Source organism: Equus caballus, chromosome 6, assembly GCF_041296265.1.
Source record: "Equus caballus isolate H_3958 breed thoroughbred chromosome 6, TB-T2T, whole genome shotgun sequence".
Lineage (NCBI taxonomy): Eukaryota > Metazoa > Chordata > Mammalia > Perissodactyla > Equidae > Equus > Equus caballus.
This window is the reverse complement of record NC_091689.1, coordinates 50,703,651-50,722,656: the sequence shown is the minus strand read 5'-3', so window position 1 is coordinate 50,722,656 and position 19,006 is coordinate 50,703,651. Positions and strand designations below refer to the sequence as shown.

At 36.7% G+C, this 19,006-nt stretch overlaps 1 protein-coding gene across 3 annotated transcripts in view; it reads left to right on the top strand.

Moving 5' to 3' along the window:
- LOC100062823 (NKG2-A/NKG2-B type II integral membrane protein) overlaps positions 1–19,006 on the top strand; it is a 100,304-nt gene that overhangs the window by 7,759 nt on the left and 73,539 nt on the right. For 2 of the 3 annotated variants that reach the window (XM_014740727.3, XM_070269878.1), the window contains 2 exons: positions 531–634; positions 865–2,560. In XM_014740727.3, the coding sequence (XP_014596213.2) occupies positions 531–634; positions 865–985 (225 nt within the window). In that variant the 3' untranslated portion in view covers positions 986–2,560. Of the gene's footprint in view, positions 1–530; positions 635–864; positions 2,561–19,006 lie in introns of those variants that run through there. The other variant, XM_070269877.1, reaches the window with a different exon arrangement.

Sequence of the window (19,006 nt, the reverse complement as noted above, 5' to 3'; positions counted from 1 at the left end):
CAAAGGAGACCATAACCTTGAACTAGAAAAAGTACGTGTTTCCTCATTAGTTACTTAGCAAATTCAGCACTTTGAAATGAAAAAGTCATGGACTATTTAGTGACCCATTGTTCTCTCCTAATCAAATCTACCCCTTTGGCAACTACAGTATTGGTTTTGCAGCCTTCCCCAAATCGTAAAAACTAAAATTTTTCTTGCTCAGTGAGCTGGGGTGGGGATGAGGGTAGACATTAAAGCAGTACTAGGCCAGAAGACTACAAATTTGCTCTATTTTTTTTCCACTTCACAAATTATTGTTAGTCTTTGATCAATTCTCAGAGCCTTGAAATATTGTCAGTTTTTCGTCTTCACTTAGTCACACTAATACATTTACCTAACTGTCCAATTTGTAACATTGTATTTTAAATGGAGAGACTCTCTAAAGTAAAAAAAATAAATAACTTTATTTGTTATCACCAAATTAAAATTAGTATAAAAATTTATTTATTTTATTTTAAATTTATTTACATAATAAGATTTCTTTTCTATAGAATGTTTTGAACTCCTTGAATGTTTTTTTGTGGATTGGACTCTCTCACAGCACCAGTAAAAATGCATGGCTGTGGCCAAATGGCTCAACTTTCTCTTCCAAACTGTAAGTTTCTTGAGTAGTTTTATACTTTATGCCTTGAAGGAATTAATCTTAGAAAGAAAAAAGAAGCAATATATGAAGAATTATATAAACACAGTCATTTAAACTTTTCCATAGAAAAAATATATTGGAAATATTCAGATTTAGATATATAACTATTAGTCTAAATATAATATTTATTCATCAAAATGTTGTCATATTTTACTAAGATAAATGATATCTGTGTATTTCAGGTTCCCAGTATCTTCAGGGAGGGATAAGAATTGTGTATTCTTGGATTTTCCCGAAAACAAACTTTCTCCTGGATCTTGTTTAGAAACAAAAATATATGTTTGTAAGCATCAGGCACTTTAGCTTAATTAAATTTGGTGTAATGTTACTGTGACCATCTGTAGAGAATATATTTGTAGTTTCTTGAAAAGCCATAAAATTATTTTCTTAGAATTATTTTTTGTATTTTTTTTAGAGTAGCTTTAATTTCATAACAAAATCAAGAGGAAGATACAGAGATTTCCCATATGGCCCTTGTCCCTGCACATGCACAGCCTCCTCAACTCTCAACATCACTCACCAGAATGGTACATTTGTTACCAAGGATGAATCCACATCGATGTATCATAATCACCTTAAGTCCATAGTTTGCCTGGGGCTTCACTCTTGTTGTTGTAGAATTATTTTAAAATCTTTATTTATATTATTTTTTAAATATATATCCAGGTACATATTATATGTTTCTTAAACTTTTACTATTTACTAAAATAATCATATATAAACATCAAAACCTAATATCAAGAACTGTTATTTCTAAGTCTCAAAAAGGTGAGTAATTCCACTCATATTTTCAAATTACTCCATTTGTCCTAGACCTTGAAGTTGTTCAAAATGAGAATTCAAGAGCCTGGAGTGGTAAGGTGTGTAAGTCAGAGTCAACTCAAGAGACAGAAACTAGGGGAGGCCTGATGGAAAGAATTATTAACTGTTTTTAGAGGGTAGCCTAGGAAGAGGGGATAATAGAAAATTACGAAGAACACCTTAGGGTTAAAGGAGAGCCCCCTAGGAAGGAATCTACTTTGCAGCCAGGTCTACTCCCTAAGGATGGGTTTCAGATATCATTGAAGACAGAGTGGCTGCAGACAACTTCATGGCAGACATGTTCACTGGATTGCCCTGGGACAGATTGGTTCCTCAGTCAGCAGGCTGAAATTGGTGAGGATGGATCTCAGGCTGTGACTGGCAACCAGAAAGACATCCCTGCCAGTGTTAGTAGGCAGAGGGTAGAGGGTAGGAAACTATAAATAGGACTGGACACAAAAACTTTCTGTAGAGTGAATACCACAGCTGCATGCATACAGCGTGCCACCACCTTATAGTAGCCAAAGGAGAGAGAACATCATGAAACCAGGAAGAAGAGCCTTTCTCCTGCAGTGCCTGTCCAGTGCCTTTAACTACACAACTTAGCATAATACGAGCTGACAAGGGAGAAAAGTTTATAGGATCTAGCTCCATTATCTCAGAACAGGGTTTGAAGGATAGATTTGGAGGTGAGAGTAAACAAATTGTTAATTGGCAGTCAAAGGTATATGCAACAACCACAAGGCTGTTGTACAAGAGTCGTTTGGATGTACCCCACTTCCTCAAAGAATGGAACCAACCTGTACCTTTAGAATTTGTTTTAGTGCAGCATGATCAATGGTTACATTTATTTTTGGCAGAGGTTGGCATTTTCATTGGGTAATAAACAGTGCCCTTTGGTATTTTTTACATGTCTGTTCATTTCCTCTACTGGATTTCAGATATTTTAGAAGGTGTCTTGTTTTACTAAATTTTCTATTTCTTCACTTCTGTCGCTCTTTATTATCATGAATATAAAATATTTTGATGGAAAAAATAAAATGTTAATGAGTAAAACAGTAAATAAGTTGATGAAAATCTTTGTGTGGGTCAAGCAGCTGGTTATCGACAGAATTTGAGATAAACTTTAGTAAGTTGACAAAAACTCAGAACTATTTCTACCATAATTCAATTATAAGAGAGAGAAAGCTTACATATGATTACTATTTACAAAATAAATTAATATTTCATACACATTTATCTCTGATTATACACATATTCTTTATTATCTCTATGTTTATTCCTTGTATTCATATAGAGAAAATACATGAATATTAAAAATTAATTTCATGTAAACTGCAAATGGTAGGTGTAACTAAATGCTACAGTTGTGTTACAAAAACCCAAGCTGGCATTGACATTTAAAAATAAGCATTTATTTCTCATTCACCCATTTGTGGTTTGGCTGGGTTTCAGTTCGTGTAGGCTGGGCATATATGGGTTTGGCTTTAAATCACACATTCAGCTCAGATCTTCTTTCTATATTTTATCCTGAAAACAGTGGGTTACTTGTTACATGACCTTATGTAGCAGAGATTAGCAGCTCTCAGAGGGGCAAGCAGAAATGTGCTGCTTAATACTTGAGCTCAGAACTCATAAGCTGTCATTTCCCATTCACATTACATTGTCAAAAGAAGTCACATGGCCAACTTGTTAATTATCTGTAAAGTATACACTTCCATAGCAGTCAGAAGGAGGAAATATAGATTCACTGATAAATAAGCTCATCTACCGTAATAGCCATAGGAATATTTGTCTCATTATATCTCATGAGACAAGTTTATTCCTAAAAGAAAAATATTGGAAAACAGAAAAAAATTAGTACTTTTTTGACTTCCCATCTAGATTTTTGTTTCCTCTCTGCCAAAAATTCTGGTCAAATAGTTTTGTATAGTGGTAAAGATCATCATATAGATTTTTTCACCAAGGTCTTTGATCCATGTACAAATGGGGAGTGAGCAATATGGTGTAAAGTTTAAGGACATGGGCAATGAAACTAGATCACTTGAGTGTAAATTCTATATGCATCCTATCAGCCCTGTGACTTAGTTACATAAACGTGCTGGCACAGTTTCTTCTCTTGTGAAATATGATAGAAATAATTTCTTACTCATAACGTTACTTGAAGAATATTTGAAAAGCACTTGAAAAACGCCTCCTGGCAAATAAATATTCACTAAATACCAGTTATTTTTACTTAAAAGCTTTATGCTTCAGTTCTATTACCTGTCACTTGACGACCATAATTGTAGCCACCAAATAAGGCTGCTCTTAGGAATAAATAATATAATGCCTAAAAAGCCTTAAAATAAAATCTAACTATATTAAGTGTTTGCTATATGTGATCTTTTCACATTTTACTTCCTTAACTATTCAATGAAGTCTGATTTGCAAGAGGATCCAAGTTCTAAAACTTTGTCTTCCTTCTCTCACCTATGAAAATCTCTGTTGTTCCAATAAGCTGGTTTTAGCCAGGCACCAAAAGTACATCTCATTTAACAATTCAATTATATATATCAAAGATATTTTTATTTTAAAGTAGACTTTTAACAAATTCAATATATGTCATATGTAAACATTAACGAGAGTAATGATTTACTGGACATGTATTCCCATTATTGAAATCAAGTTTCAATTGCAGTTCTTTTTCTTATTGGTCAAGAACCCTAGCCTCCTCCCCGATGTGTTCTTTTTTTACATATGGAAATGCTATCTTCTTTTGAATTGAATAAATTTTAAAGGAATTGCCAAATGTTGGCAAGATAGCTTTTAATGGTTCCTAGATTTGAGACCAAGTGAAAGGCATAAAGAAGGGGCCTAAAGTTTTGTACGTGTATGTAATAAGCCATGGAAATTACTTGGTGGAATGAGTTTAGGTCATACCTCCAAAATACTGGGTATATATAAATATATGTGGAACAATATTAGGGGGATGCTAAACAAAGGTGAATTTAGAATGGAACAGTCGCAAAGAAGTCAGTGATATAAAGATGACAATGGTAGTTTTTTCTGTGTCTAACTTTGTGAGAATGTACTACCTTCAGTGTGGAAAATAACAGGCTTGCTATTCTGGACTCCAGAGTTGAACAGTATCATTTCAGTACTAATGTCAAGGAAAGATGGTGCCTTTTTAAAATTTACTATATGTTGAAGCAGAACAAAATGTGTGTTCTTTGCAGGCAGCCAGTTCCAAAGAGAATGAAGGAAGGGTTAGATTGTGTATGTCCAATCTTCTGTTCCCAATTTACTATTCTGAAAATTCTATTTTCTGCCAATTAATGAGTGTAAAGCTATGGATAAAATAATATTATCATTTAATAAGTGTCATTCTGCTCTAATTTTGTGAGTCTCCCCCCTAAATTACAACCATTGTTTTCTGTGGCTCCTCCTATGGCAACATGAAAAATTTAGGTTTTCGTCTCCCAAAGGCTCTGAGTTGGATAAAAACCATGCACTAGTTAAATGAGCCCAATGTCTTTCTGTATGCCAAGTTTATATTTTTCTGCTCTATTTCACCTTTTGTTCCAAATTATATGTGTCAATGTTATCCAAGATTCCCTATTAGAGATTCTGGAATAAAATTCAATAACAACATAAAGGTACTACAATAGAAAAATGCATAAATACATACATATAAATAAATGCCAGCAACAGAGAGGAACCTCAAAATTTAATAAGCACTGTAGAGATCATGATGTTCTCAGAAGTAAAACAATTAAAAATCTCTTTCAAATTAAGATAAAAACACATTTGATACTAAAAGAATTTGTCTTCTGCTTCTGATAGGGCTAAATATGATCCTCCTGGACTCTACTACTGATAACCTGTATAAAATCTGAACAATCACATACACGGACACACACACAAACACACACACACACATACAAACATCACCCTGAAGGCTGGGGAAAAAAGGCAATGAGTTTGGAAAAACAGTTCAGACTTAGACAGAGGAAATGTCACAGAGAGTTACCTGGTTTTACCACTTGTAGCCTGAGAGCAGACCAATTTCAACGGCATTTAGTTTGGCTAAATTTCCAATAAAACCGTGCAGTCTTTCCTATCTAAAAACACAGAGGATAGAATTCAAGACAACCACAGCTGGAAAAGAATGGAGGAATTGCAGAAAGGAGAGAGGCAGAGAGTGGGAATAAAATATTTAATGTATTACCTCTGCCCCAAATCCCGGTTGACACCAAAACAATCCTTCAGTAAAAAAGAATGAATCTAAGGATAAATTAGAGAATTAAAATGAGATTTGAGCTGCTAGCCAAGAGATAGTTTTCAGGACTAGTCTAGCTAATTTAATTGCCTCCTAAAAAAATAACATCAGCGCTCTTCAGAAAAATGTAACTGAATCCAGATCCTCACAAGAAGTTCAACATTTAAAGTAACTGAACATGAAAAGCAGAAAAATGTGATCTGTCTCAAGAGAAATGGAAACTCCCCTGTGTCTTCCTGATATTGTCTTTTCAGAGCTTTTGAATTGTCTAGTCTTCGTTAGCATTTATTTCAGAGATATTATGTGTGTACATATATTATTTGTAAATATATGTATTTGTAAATGTATATATTATATATTTATTTATATTTCTTAGATCTTTATATATATAAAATATATTTTTTTCACTTTTGCTATATTCTTCTAGCATTTTATTTACTCCATCTGCCTATTCAATTTAATCAGGCTAGCTGAATTTGTAACTGTTATATTCAATTTAATGGCTGTGGTTTATTGATGTTCCTCGTGAGAGGATTATATAGCTCCACCCTGTTGAATTCAAATTGGACACTTCTGAGATGAAACATTAAGAGATAGTTCATGGCTCTCTGTAGCTTTTTTCTCTCTGACACAAAGACCCGCAATGTTCCATACAGAGGCTGCTTCATAAAACTTTTTCCAAGAGTGAGGCTGATGCAGGTGAGGGGTTCTACAGCATAAGTAAAAATAAAACTCTCTTGCTGCAGATATAAAGTTTTGTTTTTGCAAACCTCCAATATTTTGGCATTGTTACTGCAGGATAACCTTACCTATGTTGATGGATATAAAGGTCTGGGGTGCTTTATTTGCTTTGTATTTCCTTTTGATTCCTGGCAAAGACAATTGTGTTTCCATAATTGAACTTCTCAATAGCTTTCTATGCAGTCATTTTTACTTTACTAGAGTATTCCCTATATATATATATGTATATATATCACAAAGGACCTCCATATGCTTTTTAGAGACAAAGGCATAGATATGCTGGGAGAACATTATAATACAGGCACTTTTTGGCTATTTAAATATAAGAATGAAAAATAAATTAAATAACTTTTTTCCATTTAAAAATATTGTTGGATCAAGATTAATAAATTTAGCACATATGGCTATTTCACTTCCTGTGGCAAATCCATTGAAATCCTAAGAAAAAAATACTTAAAAATAACCATTTATGTGTGTGTGAGGAAGACTGGTGCTGGCTAACATCTGTTGGCAATCTTTCTCTTTTTGCTTGATGAACATGGTCCCTGAGCTAACATCTATGTCAACCTTGTTTCATTTTGTATATGTGACCCCACCACAGCATGACTTGATGAGTGGTGTGTATGTCCATACTCAGGATCTGAATCTGTGAATCCCAGGCTGCAAAAGCAGAGCTTGCAAACTTACCCACTGTGAAACCGGGCCAGCCCCCCCAAAATAACCAATTATTCTTACTAGACCTTGAAAACAATATCAAATGAACACAGAAAAAAATTTGTGAAATTATTTGACATGATAAAGCAAATGCAGTAGGATTCACAGAAAATTAAGTTAAACTAAAATAAATCAAATTAAATTACACATCAAAATTAAATTAAAATTTAAATTTTCAGTTGAACTTTTTAAAGGGCAAATATAGCAAATAAAACAGAAATACAAGATACAAGATCAGCTTCAAGGTAAAAGGTAATAAAAATATTTGGGTGCTTGGGATCATTGTCAGAGCAAGAAATTAAAGACATTAATTAAATTATTTTATTTGCTTTAAAGATGATCTAGGCTATGTGGCCTCTTTGAAACTTGAAAAATTAAAAAGCAATAGATTTTTCCCTGTTATTTTGGCTCTGAGAGAAAAGCACTCTAGAATGTGGTTTTTGGCATAGGAGATACCAGATTTTATGCGAAGTGTGGTGAAGAGTAGCATATCACAAGTTACGACCACCTGCAGGAGGTATGGAAATCTCAGAAGTCAGAATATAAGATATCCACATACCCTGTGCAGCTTCAAGATTCCTCCAACAATTTCAATATTGCTAAACTTCTTTGTATATTCTCTAAATTAGTTAGCAAATTAATAGACATACCATTTCATGACAGAAAAACATTGCTCGTATTTAAAGTACTAATTATCGATATGAATAGACAAATAATCACCAAACTTTTGAGAAGAGAAATCACCAATTAAAATAATAGGAGAAAAAGCTGAACAGGAAATTAATTGATCAAAGACAAGATTTCCACATAAAAGTAATCAGACTTCCTGGAATGATTTTGGAAAAATGATGGTTTCTGTATATAGAATTAAATCTCTCTTCATCTCAACAGCTACTACTCTGGTAAAAATAACAAGTAGAATAAGCAGCATGTATGATTGAAGAGTTTGAATATGAACCCCTCTCCACTTTGGAGATATTCAGCATAAATAACAAATAGAGAAATAAGAAACAAGGTATGAGAGATGAGGCATCTTCTTGAAACCTTCAGAAAGACTGATATTTTGTGATGATTGGGGGCAAAATTTAATATGAAACTATAAATATAAAATGCAATTATAAAATATAAATAGAAAATGGAATAAAATAGAAAACGTCTAGAAGTATTCTCAATCTAGGCCACATAGCATTTGGAAGCCGCAAGTCTAAATGGCAACTCAGGCAAAAAAAAAGACACCAAATTTTGGAATTCTTGATTATAGATAAGGTATAAAAACTTAAAGTCAATAAAAGTATAAGAAATAGAAATGGATACACCAAAACTGAAGTTTGCATCTGATGGTTGAGTGATGAGGAGAAGCCACAGAAATTTGGAAACGTCATCAACAGGAATTCTACAAATGAAAAGAAAACCTTTTAAATGAAAAATCTGTAGTGTGATTAAAAAACAAGAATGGGAACATTTAGGGAGAAAGTTAGTGAAGTGAAAAAACAATTGGAGAAAAGAGAAAAGGAGATAGGAACTATGAGTGATATTATGAAGTAAATGATAAAATTTCCAAAGTGGGAAGATATGGAAAATGAAGACAAGTAATATTACAAGAGACCACAACTGATTGTGTTTGAGGTTGATAACACATATGATACTCAGATTCAAGAACCACAAGCCATCGCACTCAGAAAACATACATTTAAAAAACATCTGGGTTCATCATAGTAACAGTATTTCTGATTCTTCTCTTTTTATTTTCCTTTAAATCTGTCACATTGAACTTTTGTCCCAATAGCACACTGAAACTGTTGCCTATTTTGTAAACTCAATAATAAATTCTCATCTTATTTGAATTAGACTCAGCATTAGACACAATAGATTGCTCGTGCCTTGTGGAATCCTTTTCTTCAATTAGCACGCAGAGCAATGTGTTTTCTTAGGATTTTTATTCCTGTCTCATTGCTATGCCTTTCAGTCTTATTTGCTAATTTCACCTCTTCACCTTCACCTCTTAACCTCTGAGTGCTACGGGACTCAGTCCTTAGGTTTCCCTTTTGTAAATGTACATTAATTTCCTTGGTGATGTTATCAATCGCTTTGTTTTAAGCACCACATATAAGCTGAAAAGCCCAATTTTATATTTTCCAGCCCACTTCTCAACATTTAAATCAATACTTAAGATATCTGAGTTCCTATTCAACATCTTTACTCAGATGTTTATTAGATAATTCATACTCGACATGTCTAATCCAAAAACAAACTCCTGATCTCTCTACCCCGCGTCAACTTCATGTATAATATTTCCCAATTCATTTGATGGAACTACAATATTTCTAGTTTCCCAAAGCAAGAACCATAGTTCATCCTTGACTTCTTTGTTTCTCAAGCCACAATTTACATGAGTCCTCTTAACAGTAACTTCAAAATATGCCAAAATCCAATAACTTCTCATCATTTCTGTTTGCCACCATCATCCCTTGCTTGAGTTATTTTGAGTCTATTTCCGATATTACTCTCTATTCATTTCTGCGGCCAAAAAGACTATTAAAATATAGTCATATCATGTTACTTATCTGTTTAAAGCTAGGAGTGGCTCTCCATGCTTCTCCATGAAGAAGCAAAAGCCTTACAAAAGCCTGGATGATCTGAGCGTTGTTACCTCTTGTATCTTGAGCTCTAGTACAGTATTTCGCCATCTTTTTTTCATTATCACGCCCAAACACAACCGCTAAAGAGCCTTTACAAACATGTTTTCCCAACCCGTCCCCATAAAAATTCAAAACCACAGATATACTACACATCTCTTCATGTACTTTATGTATATCAGTGCTTTATACATTAAATTAAGGATTTTTTCACTACCTTCAAGAATCAATTTTTGTCCCGTTGTCAGCGACATCACCTCTGTTAGAAATGCATGCTCTAACACTATTAGCCTCACTCACACTGCTCTAACCCTATCAGCCTCCTTTCTGATCCTCAGATATGTCCACCTTGCTTCTTCAACAGCAAGTTTTATTAGTTATTTGCTCTATGAGAAATGTTCTTCTCTACCCATCTGCATTGCTAGTTGCCTCACCTACTTCAAGTCTTTGTGCTATTATTACCTCCTCAATGACACTCACGTGAATGGCACTTCCTGTCATAGATGGCAATCCCCATACCTCTTACACTTTTCAAAAGCATATTCATGTAACATTTATCATCTTCTGTCAACTTAAAAAGCAAATACATATGTTATTTTACCCTCAAAACAAGTTCATTTGTGACTAGACAAAAGAATTGCATTTCAGAATGTGCATGCGTTGGGAACCATAAGCAAACCCAGAGAACAAAAGCAGGAGCTTGCTTTCATACAGAAAAAGGGAAATTAGCGAGGGGCTGTTATGAGGGAAAGTCCACTGGGTGAAAGTAACAGTTCAGGGTGGCAATGGTTTCTCATTGGCTGAGCTGCAGCTTTTCTCATTGGCTGGGCTGTTTCCAGGAGGAGAGAAATCTTCCTTCAGTAGTAAAGTGGTTGTACTTCTTGTCAGAGATGCAAGCTGGCCTCTTCTTGTTTGGAGCAATCAGCAGGTATAATAGGATTTTTAAAAATTTTTTTCGAGGAAGATTAGCCCTGGGCTAACATCTGCCACCAATCCTCCTCTTTTTGCTGAGGAAGATTGGCCCTGAGCTAACATCTGTGCCCATCTTCCTCTACTTTATATGTGGGACGCCTGCCACAGCACCAGGATCTGAACCAGTGAACCCTGGGCCTCCAAAGAGGAACATGTGAACTTAACTGATGTGCCATGGGGCAGGCCCCTATAATAGGGTTTGAAAGCTGCCCCTACTTCCTGACTCCAATTTAGTTGAGGTTACTTGACTCCAATTTAGTTGAGGTTACTCTCCTTCATTTCACATAACATATTATATATTTTAACTTTCTTGGGATTAAAACAACAAACAATTCTTCTATCATGGTTCTGGAGGCTAGAAGTCTGAAATCAAGGTGTCAACAGGGCTATGTTCACTTTGAAGACTCTATTTCATGTCTTTCTTTTGATTTAGTTTAGCCAACAATCCTTGGTACTCCTTGACTTATAGATGTATTATTCCAATCTCTGCCTCTGTCATCACATGGTGTTATCCCAGTGTCTCTGTATCCTTGTCCAAATTTCCCTCTTCTTGTAGGACATCGGATGTATTAATTAGAGGCCTGCCCTACTCCAATATGGCCTCCTCTTAACTTGATTACATTTGTAAAGACTCTATTTCCAAATAAGGTCATAGTCACAGGCCTTAGAGGGGGCATGAATTTGGTGGTGGGGCAGGGGTAGTGTGTCACTACTGGGTAAATTGTGAAAAACAGAAAATGGTTAAAAATAGCAGATCGGTGTTTGAAATCTTTTATCTGAGTGTCATTGTGACTGGAATCGATATTTGATGTGGCATTTGTGAAACATTGAGTCCAATCATGTACACATTAAAGGTTGTCAGAGTGATGTGAAGTTTCTCAGAAGAACAGGAGAGAAAAAAGTCCTGGGCTAAAATAAAATCAGAAGCAGCAGTTCACTTAAGATTCATCTCTCCATGGCATTGCAATTAAATATTCTCAACACTTTTAAGATATAACAACCAAAACAAATAAAGTATTTGGTCTTAACAGATAGTATTAGTAATTATTTTGGAATGGTTAACTCATATACATGTAGACATATATCACATTTTGTATGATAGAAATTTCTGAATTTCATTAACATAGTATTTTTGTTCTTTCTTAAAGGCAAACTCTTTCATTCTTTTAGGGGTCAACAAAACTGAGGATAATAAAATTCAAATGACACGGAAAACATGTGAGTATAGCAAGAGATGAATAGTAATAGAGCCCAGTCAACTAGAATTTCTCCCATAAATGGGTGAGAAAATCCACAAGGTAAGGATCTAACGATGTAAAATTACAGGCTTTCATCTGCATAGAGATTATCCCGTTGTTCTACTGTTAACATGAAAGAATGTAATACGAATTTCCTTAACCAGACTGTGATTTATTTAACCTGAATCAGTCTCAGTTTAGAAAGGGTCAAAATTTTAATTTGAAATACAGACAAATCTTATTTGTAATATACATCACTTTTTTAAGGATTAGATTTATAATTTATATAGTTTAAAATGTGTTTATTTTATTACTTGCTTAAGCTGCTCATCTACTCTTTTCACAGTTTCCTCATAAGGGTCATCTCTTGTCAATGATAAGATTTGTTTGAAAGTTGCTTGTGAACTCACCCCATCAGAACCAGAGATACCAGACCAAATGGTGATTGTTTGCCTATTTATGCTTCAGAGTTTACAAGGCCATGTTTACATTATCCTATAGCATTTACTGATTCTGATAGGTTAGAGACAGTTTGAAAAGGCAGAGGAGAGAAAAAATAACTAGGAAAAGAATGGCTAAGATATGCAATGACTAAACATGACACCCGAGACTACATAATTGTCTTTTTAGTGAATTCTTCCTAAATAACTCATTTTAGACTAATTGCACAGCTAAGCCAATTGGTTAAAAAATGGTATCAGTCTGGGGACTGGCCCTGTGGCCGAGTGGTTAAGTTCGCGCGCTCCGCTGCAGGCGGCCCAGTGCTTCGTTGGTTCGAATCCTGGGCGCGGACATGGCACTGCTCATCAAACCACGCTGAGGCAGCATCCCACATGCCACAGCTGGAAGGGCCCACAACAAAGAATACACAACTATGTACCGGGGGGCTTTGGGGAGAAAAAGGAAAAATAAAATCTTTAAAAAAAAATGGTATCAGTCAGATTATTATTTCTCTCTCCAATGATATAATGGAAATATATCAATAATCTCCCTGATGCCACAAACACATTTCTTCATTTTATTAATTTAAAAAATTAAAAGGTTATGTCATGAAAGTCAAGCTTATAACTTTAAATGTCAGCATTTTTCTATCAAAATAGGAAAACTTTGCTAACGAACAAGCATATCATTCACTTTGGGAAAGTTGTTTTCTTTTGTGTTGATGAATTTCAGGTTTTTAAGACTCTATACTCTCATCACATAATTTTCTGACCTCGATTATATTTCTCACAATACAAAAATAATGGCCATGTTCACAGAGTTGTTAAAAGTTGCAGTTAAGAATGAGATAATACATGGAACTTTTCAACTAGAGCTTTTGTACTCATTAAGATTGCATATCAATTGGATTTTTAAAAAATCATGGGCCTGCCTGGTGGTGCACGTTCCACTTTGGCGGCCTGGGGTTAGCTGGTTTGGATCCCGGGTGCAGCCGTGGCACTGCTCATCAAGCCGTGCTGTGGTAGGCATCCCACAAATAAAGTGGAGGAAGATGGGCACAGATGTTAGCTCAGGGGCAGTCTTCCTCAGCAAAAAGAGGAGGATTGGCAACAGATTAGCTCAGGGCTAATCTTCCTCAAAATACAAGAAAAGAAAAAAATCAGTGCCTTACTTTTTACCTTTTCTTGGGATGAGAATATTCAACTCTACTGTCTTGGTAAATTTTATGTATAAACAATAGAGTGTTATTGACTATAGTCACCATGTTATACACAATATCTTCAGACCTTATTCATCTAATAACTGAAAGCTTGTACCCTTTTATGAACCTCTCCCTACTTTCTCCACTTCTCAGCACCAGCAACCATTTTTCTACTCTCTGTTTCTATGAATTTAATCCATTTTTATTCCATATGTGAATGATGCACGCATTATTTGTCATTCTCTCTCCAGCATCTTACATTGCATAAAGCCCTCCAGGTTCATCTTTGTCACAATGACAAGATTTCTTCTTTCTCATAGCTGATAATAATCCATTGTATATATACCAAATTTTCTTTATCCATTTTTACACTGACAGACATTTAGGTTGTTTCCATACCTTGGTTATTGTGAATAATGGTGCAATGAACATGGGAATACCAATATCTCTTCAATTTAATGGTGTCAATTCCTTTGGATATGTACCCAGAAGTGAGATTGCTAGATCACATGGTATTTCCATTTTTAATTTACTTAGGAATGATAGATAAAGATTCCCTCTCTTCTTGTTACAAGATTAGGAATGATTAAAATAATTCCATTTCATAAGATTCCATTTGAGACTAGATCATTTAGGTTTAATGTTTTACTTCTTTTGATGTTCATGTGTCATTTGATTTGTGTTTTAAAAGGCTACTTTTTCTGTTTTCCCCATTTTTTGTTACGTAGAGTTTTCAAAAATTACCTTTGTTTTCCCCCTACATAGTTAGACTTGAGCTTTTGTCATTTACAACAAATATTCTTATTAAAATACAGTTAGGCTCAGAAGATGGCAGAGCAGGAGGACCTTGAAGTCACCTCATCCTATGGACACAATAAGTTTACAACTACCCTTGGAACACTTACCCCTGACAGAGAACTGAAAGCTGGATAAAAAGAACTCCCACAACAAGGAACAATGCTGACCGAGGTAGAAGAGGAAGAAATTCCTTTCTGGAGAGAAAAAAGCCACATTTCCACCTAAGGGAAAGAAAAAGTCTGCTCTTAAGGACCCATGCACAAATTCATGCATTTCAGAAAGCAGCCTAAAATCACCAGAAAGAAAAGTGCACAGTCCTTTGGTGAAAAGGGACTCACTTGATAGGTTTTGGGTGCATCTCAGCAAGAGGGCAGATCTTGCCAGGCTGGGACCACCTCTCCAGGGACTGAGACATTGGTGGCAGCCATTATTGTGATCTAGTATAGGAGTGCTGACACAGATGCTGGCAGACACCATTAGAGTCCTTCTCCTGGCCTGTTAGTGAAGTGGTCAATCCCACAAACTAGAGCACTGATTTAATCCAGCTCAGCCAAGGCAGACATCCCACCCTAGGTTCTGGCCCAGCCAAAAGCAAGCCCTTGGGCTGTGTGTGGGCCCACATAGGTGAGGTGTGTGGGATCTCTGCAATGGGGTGAGTGGGTCCACTTCAGTGGGTCAGGCTATCTGCATGGAGCAGAACTGCATTGATGGGGTGCATGGGCTTGCAGGTAGTGGGGCTTGTCAGTTGTGGCAGACTTATGCTTCTCAAAAAGCCACATGGGGAATGGGCCCCACCTTCCCACACTTGAAATAATTGTGTGCTTCCACACTGGGGCTGGCCCACCCAGCTTCATTGCTGAGATAGCTGACAATAGCCTTGTAAGCCAGAGGCCTACAGAAATTTGAAACCCATAAGCCTAGCAATCAGCCTTTCTGGGTCCCTACACACTTAGAAAAATTACAACAGGAATGTGCTATTAGATACTGCAGTCAATTTTGCCAGGACTCTCCATGCCAGATAAAGTGAATGATCACACGATAGCAGCTGCACACAGCTGAGCCTTATAGCTAGGCAGTCAGGGGGACAGCCTACCCTCCCTGTGCACCTGCAGTAAGATACACCCTGCCACAACAGAAAGACACATGTAGCCCACACAGGGGACACTCCTGGAACGTTTGGAACTGGTGATGAGAGGTAATCACATTGCTGGGTCTCATAAGGTGTTTCTTAAATAAGGCCACTCCTCTGGGATTTGGAGACATAGCTGGTCTACCAAATACAAAGATATTAGCACAAAGAAATAGGTAAAATGAGGAGACAAAGAAATATGTTCCACATAAGGGAACAGGGCAAATCATCAGAAAAAGAACTAAACAAAACAGAGATAAACAATCTGCCTGATAAAGAATGGAAACTAATAGTCAAATGGACACTCACTCATCTTGGGAGGAGAATGGATGAATTCAGTGAAAACTTCAACCAAGGAATGGAAAAAATAAGAAAGAACCAATCAGAACCAAAGAATACAATAATGGAAATGGAAAATTCACTTAAAAGGAATCAATAGCAGAGAAGATGGTACAGAAGAATGGATCAGTGAGCTGGACAAATGACTAGAGGCAATCATTCAAGCTGAACAGATAAAAGAAAAAAGAATTAAAAAGAATGAGGACAGTCTAAGGGACCTCTGGGACAAATCAAGCACACTAAACATCCATATTACAGACATTCAAGGAGAAGAGAGAGACAAAGGGGCAGATAATCTGTTTGAAGAAATAGTAGCTGAAAACTTTCCTAAGCCAAAGAAGGAAACAGACATCTGGATACAGGAAGCACAGACAGCACCAAATAAGATAAACCCAAAGAGGCCACACTAACACACATATAAGTAAAATGTCAAGAATTAAAGATAGAGAATTCTGAAAGCTGCAAGAAAAGGCAACAAGTTACATAGAAAGTAAATCCCATAAAGCTATCAGCTGACTTCTCTGCAGACCTTCAAGTCTAGATTGGAGTGGAACAAAATATTTAAAGTGCTGAAAGCAAAAAAAAAAAACTGCAGTAAAGAATACTGTACCTGGAATAGTTATCATTCATTCAGATTGGAAGGAAAGTGAAATAGTTTCCCAGATAAGGAAAAACTAAAGGATTTTATCACCAAGAAACAAGCTCTACAAGAACTACTAAAGGGAATGATTTAAGAGGAAAAGAAAATACCACAGAAAGAAATAAGAAAATTACCAAAAAAAAAAAAAAAAAACCACCCAACAGTAAAATCACTAGTAAAGGAAAATACAAAGTGAAGGTATCAGAAGCTAGTATGAAGGTCAAAAGACAAAAGCACTAAAATTATCTATCTCCATGATAGGAGAGTAATGGATACAGATGCACAAAATATAGGTTAAATGTAACATCAAGAACATAACACATGGGAGGAGGGGAGTAAAAGAGTAGAGCTTTGAGTGAGAGGTCAAACTTAAGAGACCATCAACTTAATATAGATTGCTATTTATGAAGCTTATTGTACATGAACCTCATGATAATCACAAACCAGAAACCTATAATAAATACATAACAAATTAAGAGAAAGGAACCCAAACCTAATACTAAAGAAAGCCATCAAACCACAAGGGAAGAGAGAAACAGAAGAAAGGAACAGAGAAGAACTACAACACACACAGAAAAAAAGTAACAAAATGACAATAAGTACATACTTATTTATTTACTTATTTTTTTGAGGAAGACTGGCCCTGAGCTAACATCCGTGCCCATCTTCCTCTACTTTATATGTGGGATGCATATGACAGCATGGCTTGCCAAGCCATGCCATGTCTACACCCTTGATCTGAACCAGTGAACCCCGGGCCACCAAAGTGTAACATGCGCACTTAACCATTGCGCCACTGGGCTGGCCCCAAGTACATACTTACTGATAGCTGCTTTAAATGTCAATGCACTAAATTCTCCAATCAAAAAACATAGGGTGGCTGATTGGACAAAAAAACAAGACCCATATATATGCTGCATACAAGAGACACCATTCAGACCTAAATACACTCACAAACTGAAAATGAAGTGATAGAAATAGATACTCCATGCAAATGACAATGAAAAGAAACCTGCAGAAGCAATACTTATATCAGACAAAATAGAGTTTAAAACACCAAAACTGTAATAAGAGACAAAGTAGGACACCACATAATGATAAAGGGAACAATCAAACAAGAGGATATAACACTTGTAAATATTGATGCAAGCCATCCTCTTTTAATAGATAAATGTGTCACTAACTAAAAGTAATTTAGTTCAGAAAATTACTGTATATGCTAACACTTCTATTCCCCCAACTTTATAGCATTCAATCTTCAATCGTTAACAGATTTAAGAATTTTTAGAAAACTTGGTGCATTTTCATCCCAATGCATCACTTTAGTTTTAATCCAGTTGTTTTAATAGTGTTAAAATGTTTCCATTGGTCACCATCATGGTGAAGTGAGTTATTCTATTTGTCTCTCCCCTGTAAGTTACAACCAGGAGAATATCCATTGACTAACAAAGGGCTCTCTGAACAGCACACTAAACACCTGAGAAATCCATCTATCTGTACATCTGAAGTGGAGTGCAATGGACCTCCAGGAAGCATTGGAACTAGGGGAGCAGTAGCACCAGTTCCTGACATCAGAGGTAATACCCATGAATGGAGGCCCTAAGAATCCTGGAAGCCCACGCTCTGGAACTACTGAGAATTCCATGAACCAGGAGTTACTGCAGGCCATGACTGGAGACTCTGGGAACCATGATGATACCTGTGACACAGCCCCTTTTCCCTTCCCCAGCAGCAGCACCCCAAGACCAGCCCTTCCAGCAGCAGAGGCTGCATCCATGATGTGGACACTCCCAGCAGTGGTGGTGTTGCCCTTGATCAGAGGTTACGAAGAGCATACTGGTGCCATAGGCCAGAGGCTGCAGGAACCACATTGGCACCCATGGCTCAGCCTATCATCCTCCCACAGCAGTGGTGGGTGGCACCCAAGACCTGAAGCTCCAGGAAATGCAGACGTGCCTGAGACCTAGCCCGTTCCCTCCCCTCACAGCACCTCTGACAACAGTCCTTCCAGAAGCTGTGCCTGCAACTGAGAAGAGGATATCCCTCGCAGTGGTGATGGTGCTGGTGTGCTTTGTGGAGGCACACATGGCTGAACCCCTCCCCATCCCCCAGCAATGGTGAGTCATCCCCTTGACCTAAGCCTTCAGGAAATGCAGAGGCATCTGTGATCCAGGCCACTCCCACTTCCCTGATTGCACTGAATCTGACACAGGTCCTTCCCGTAGTAGGGGCTACATACAGGACACCAGCCCCCAGCAGTGGTGGCGACACCAATGAATCCAGCACCACCCACAGTGGCAATGCCAGCACCCCTAGTGTGAGCCTAGTGCCAGTGGCAAATGTGGCGGCAGTGCCTGAACCAAAGGAGAATGCTCAGAGAGCCAGATCACAGCAATAGTGGATACCACAGCCA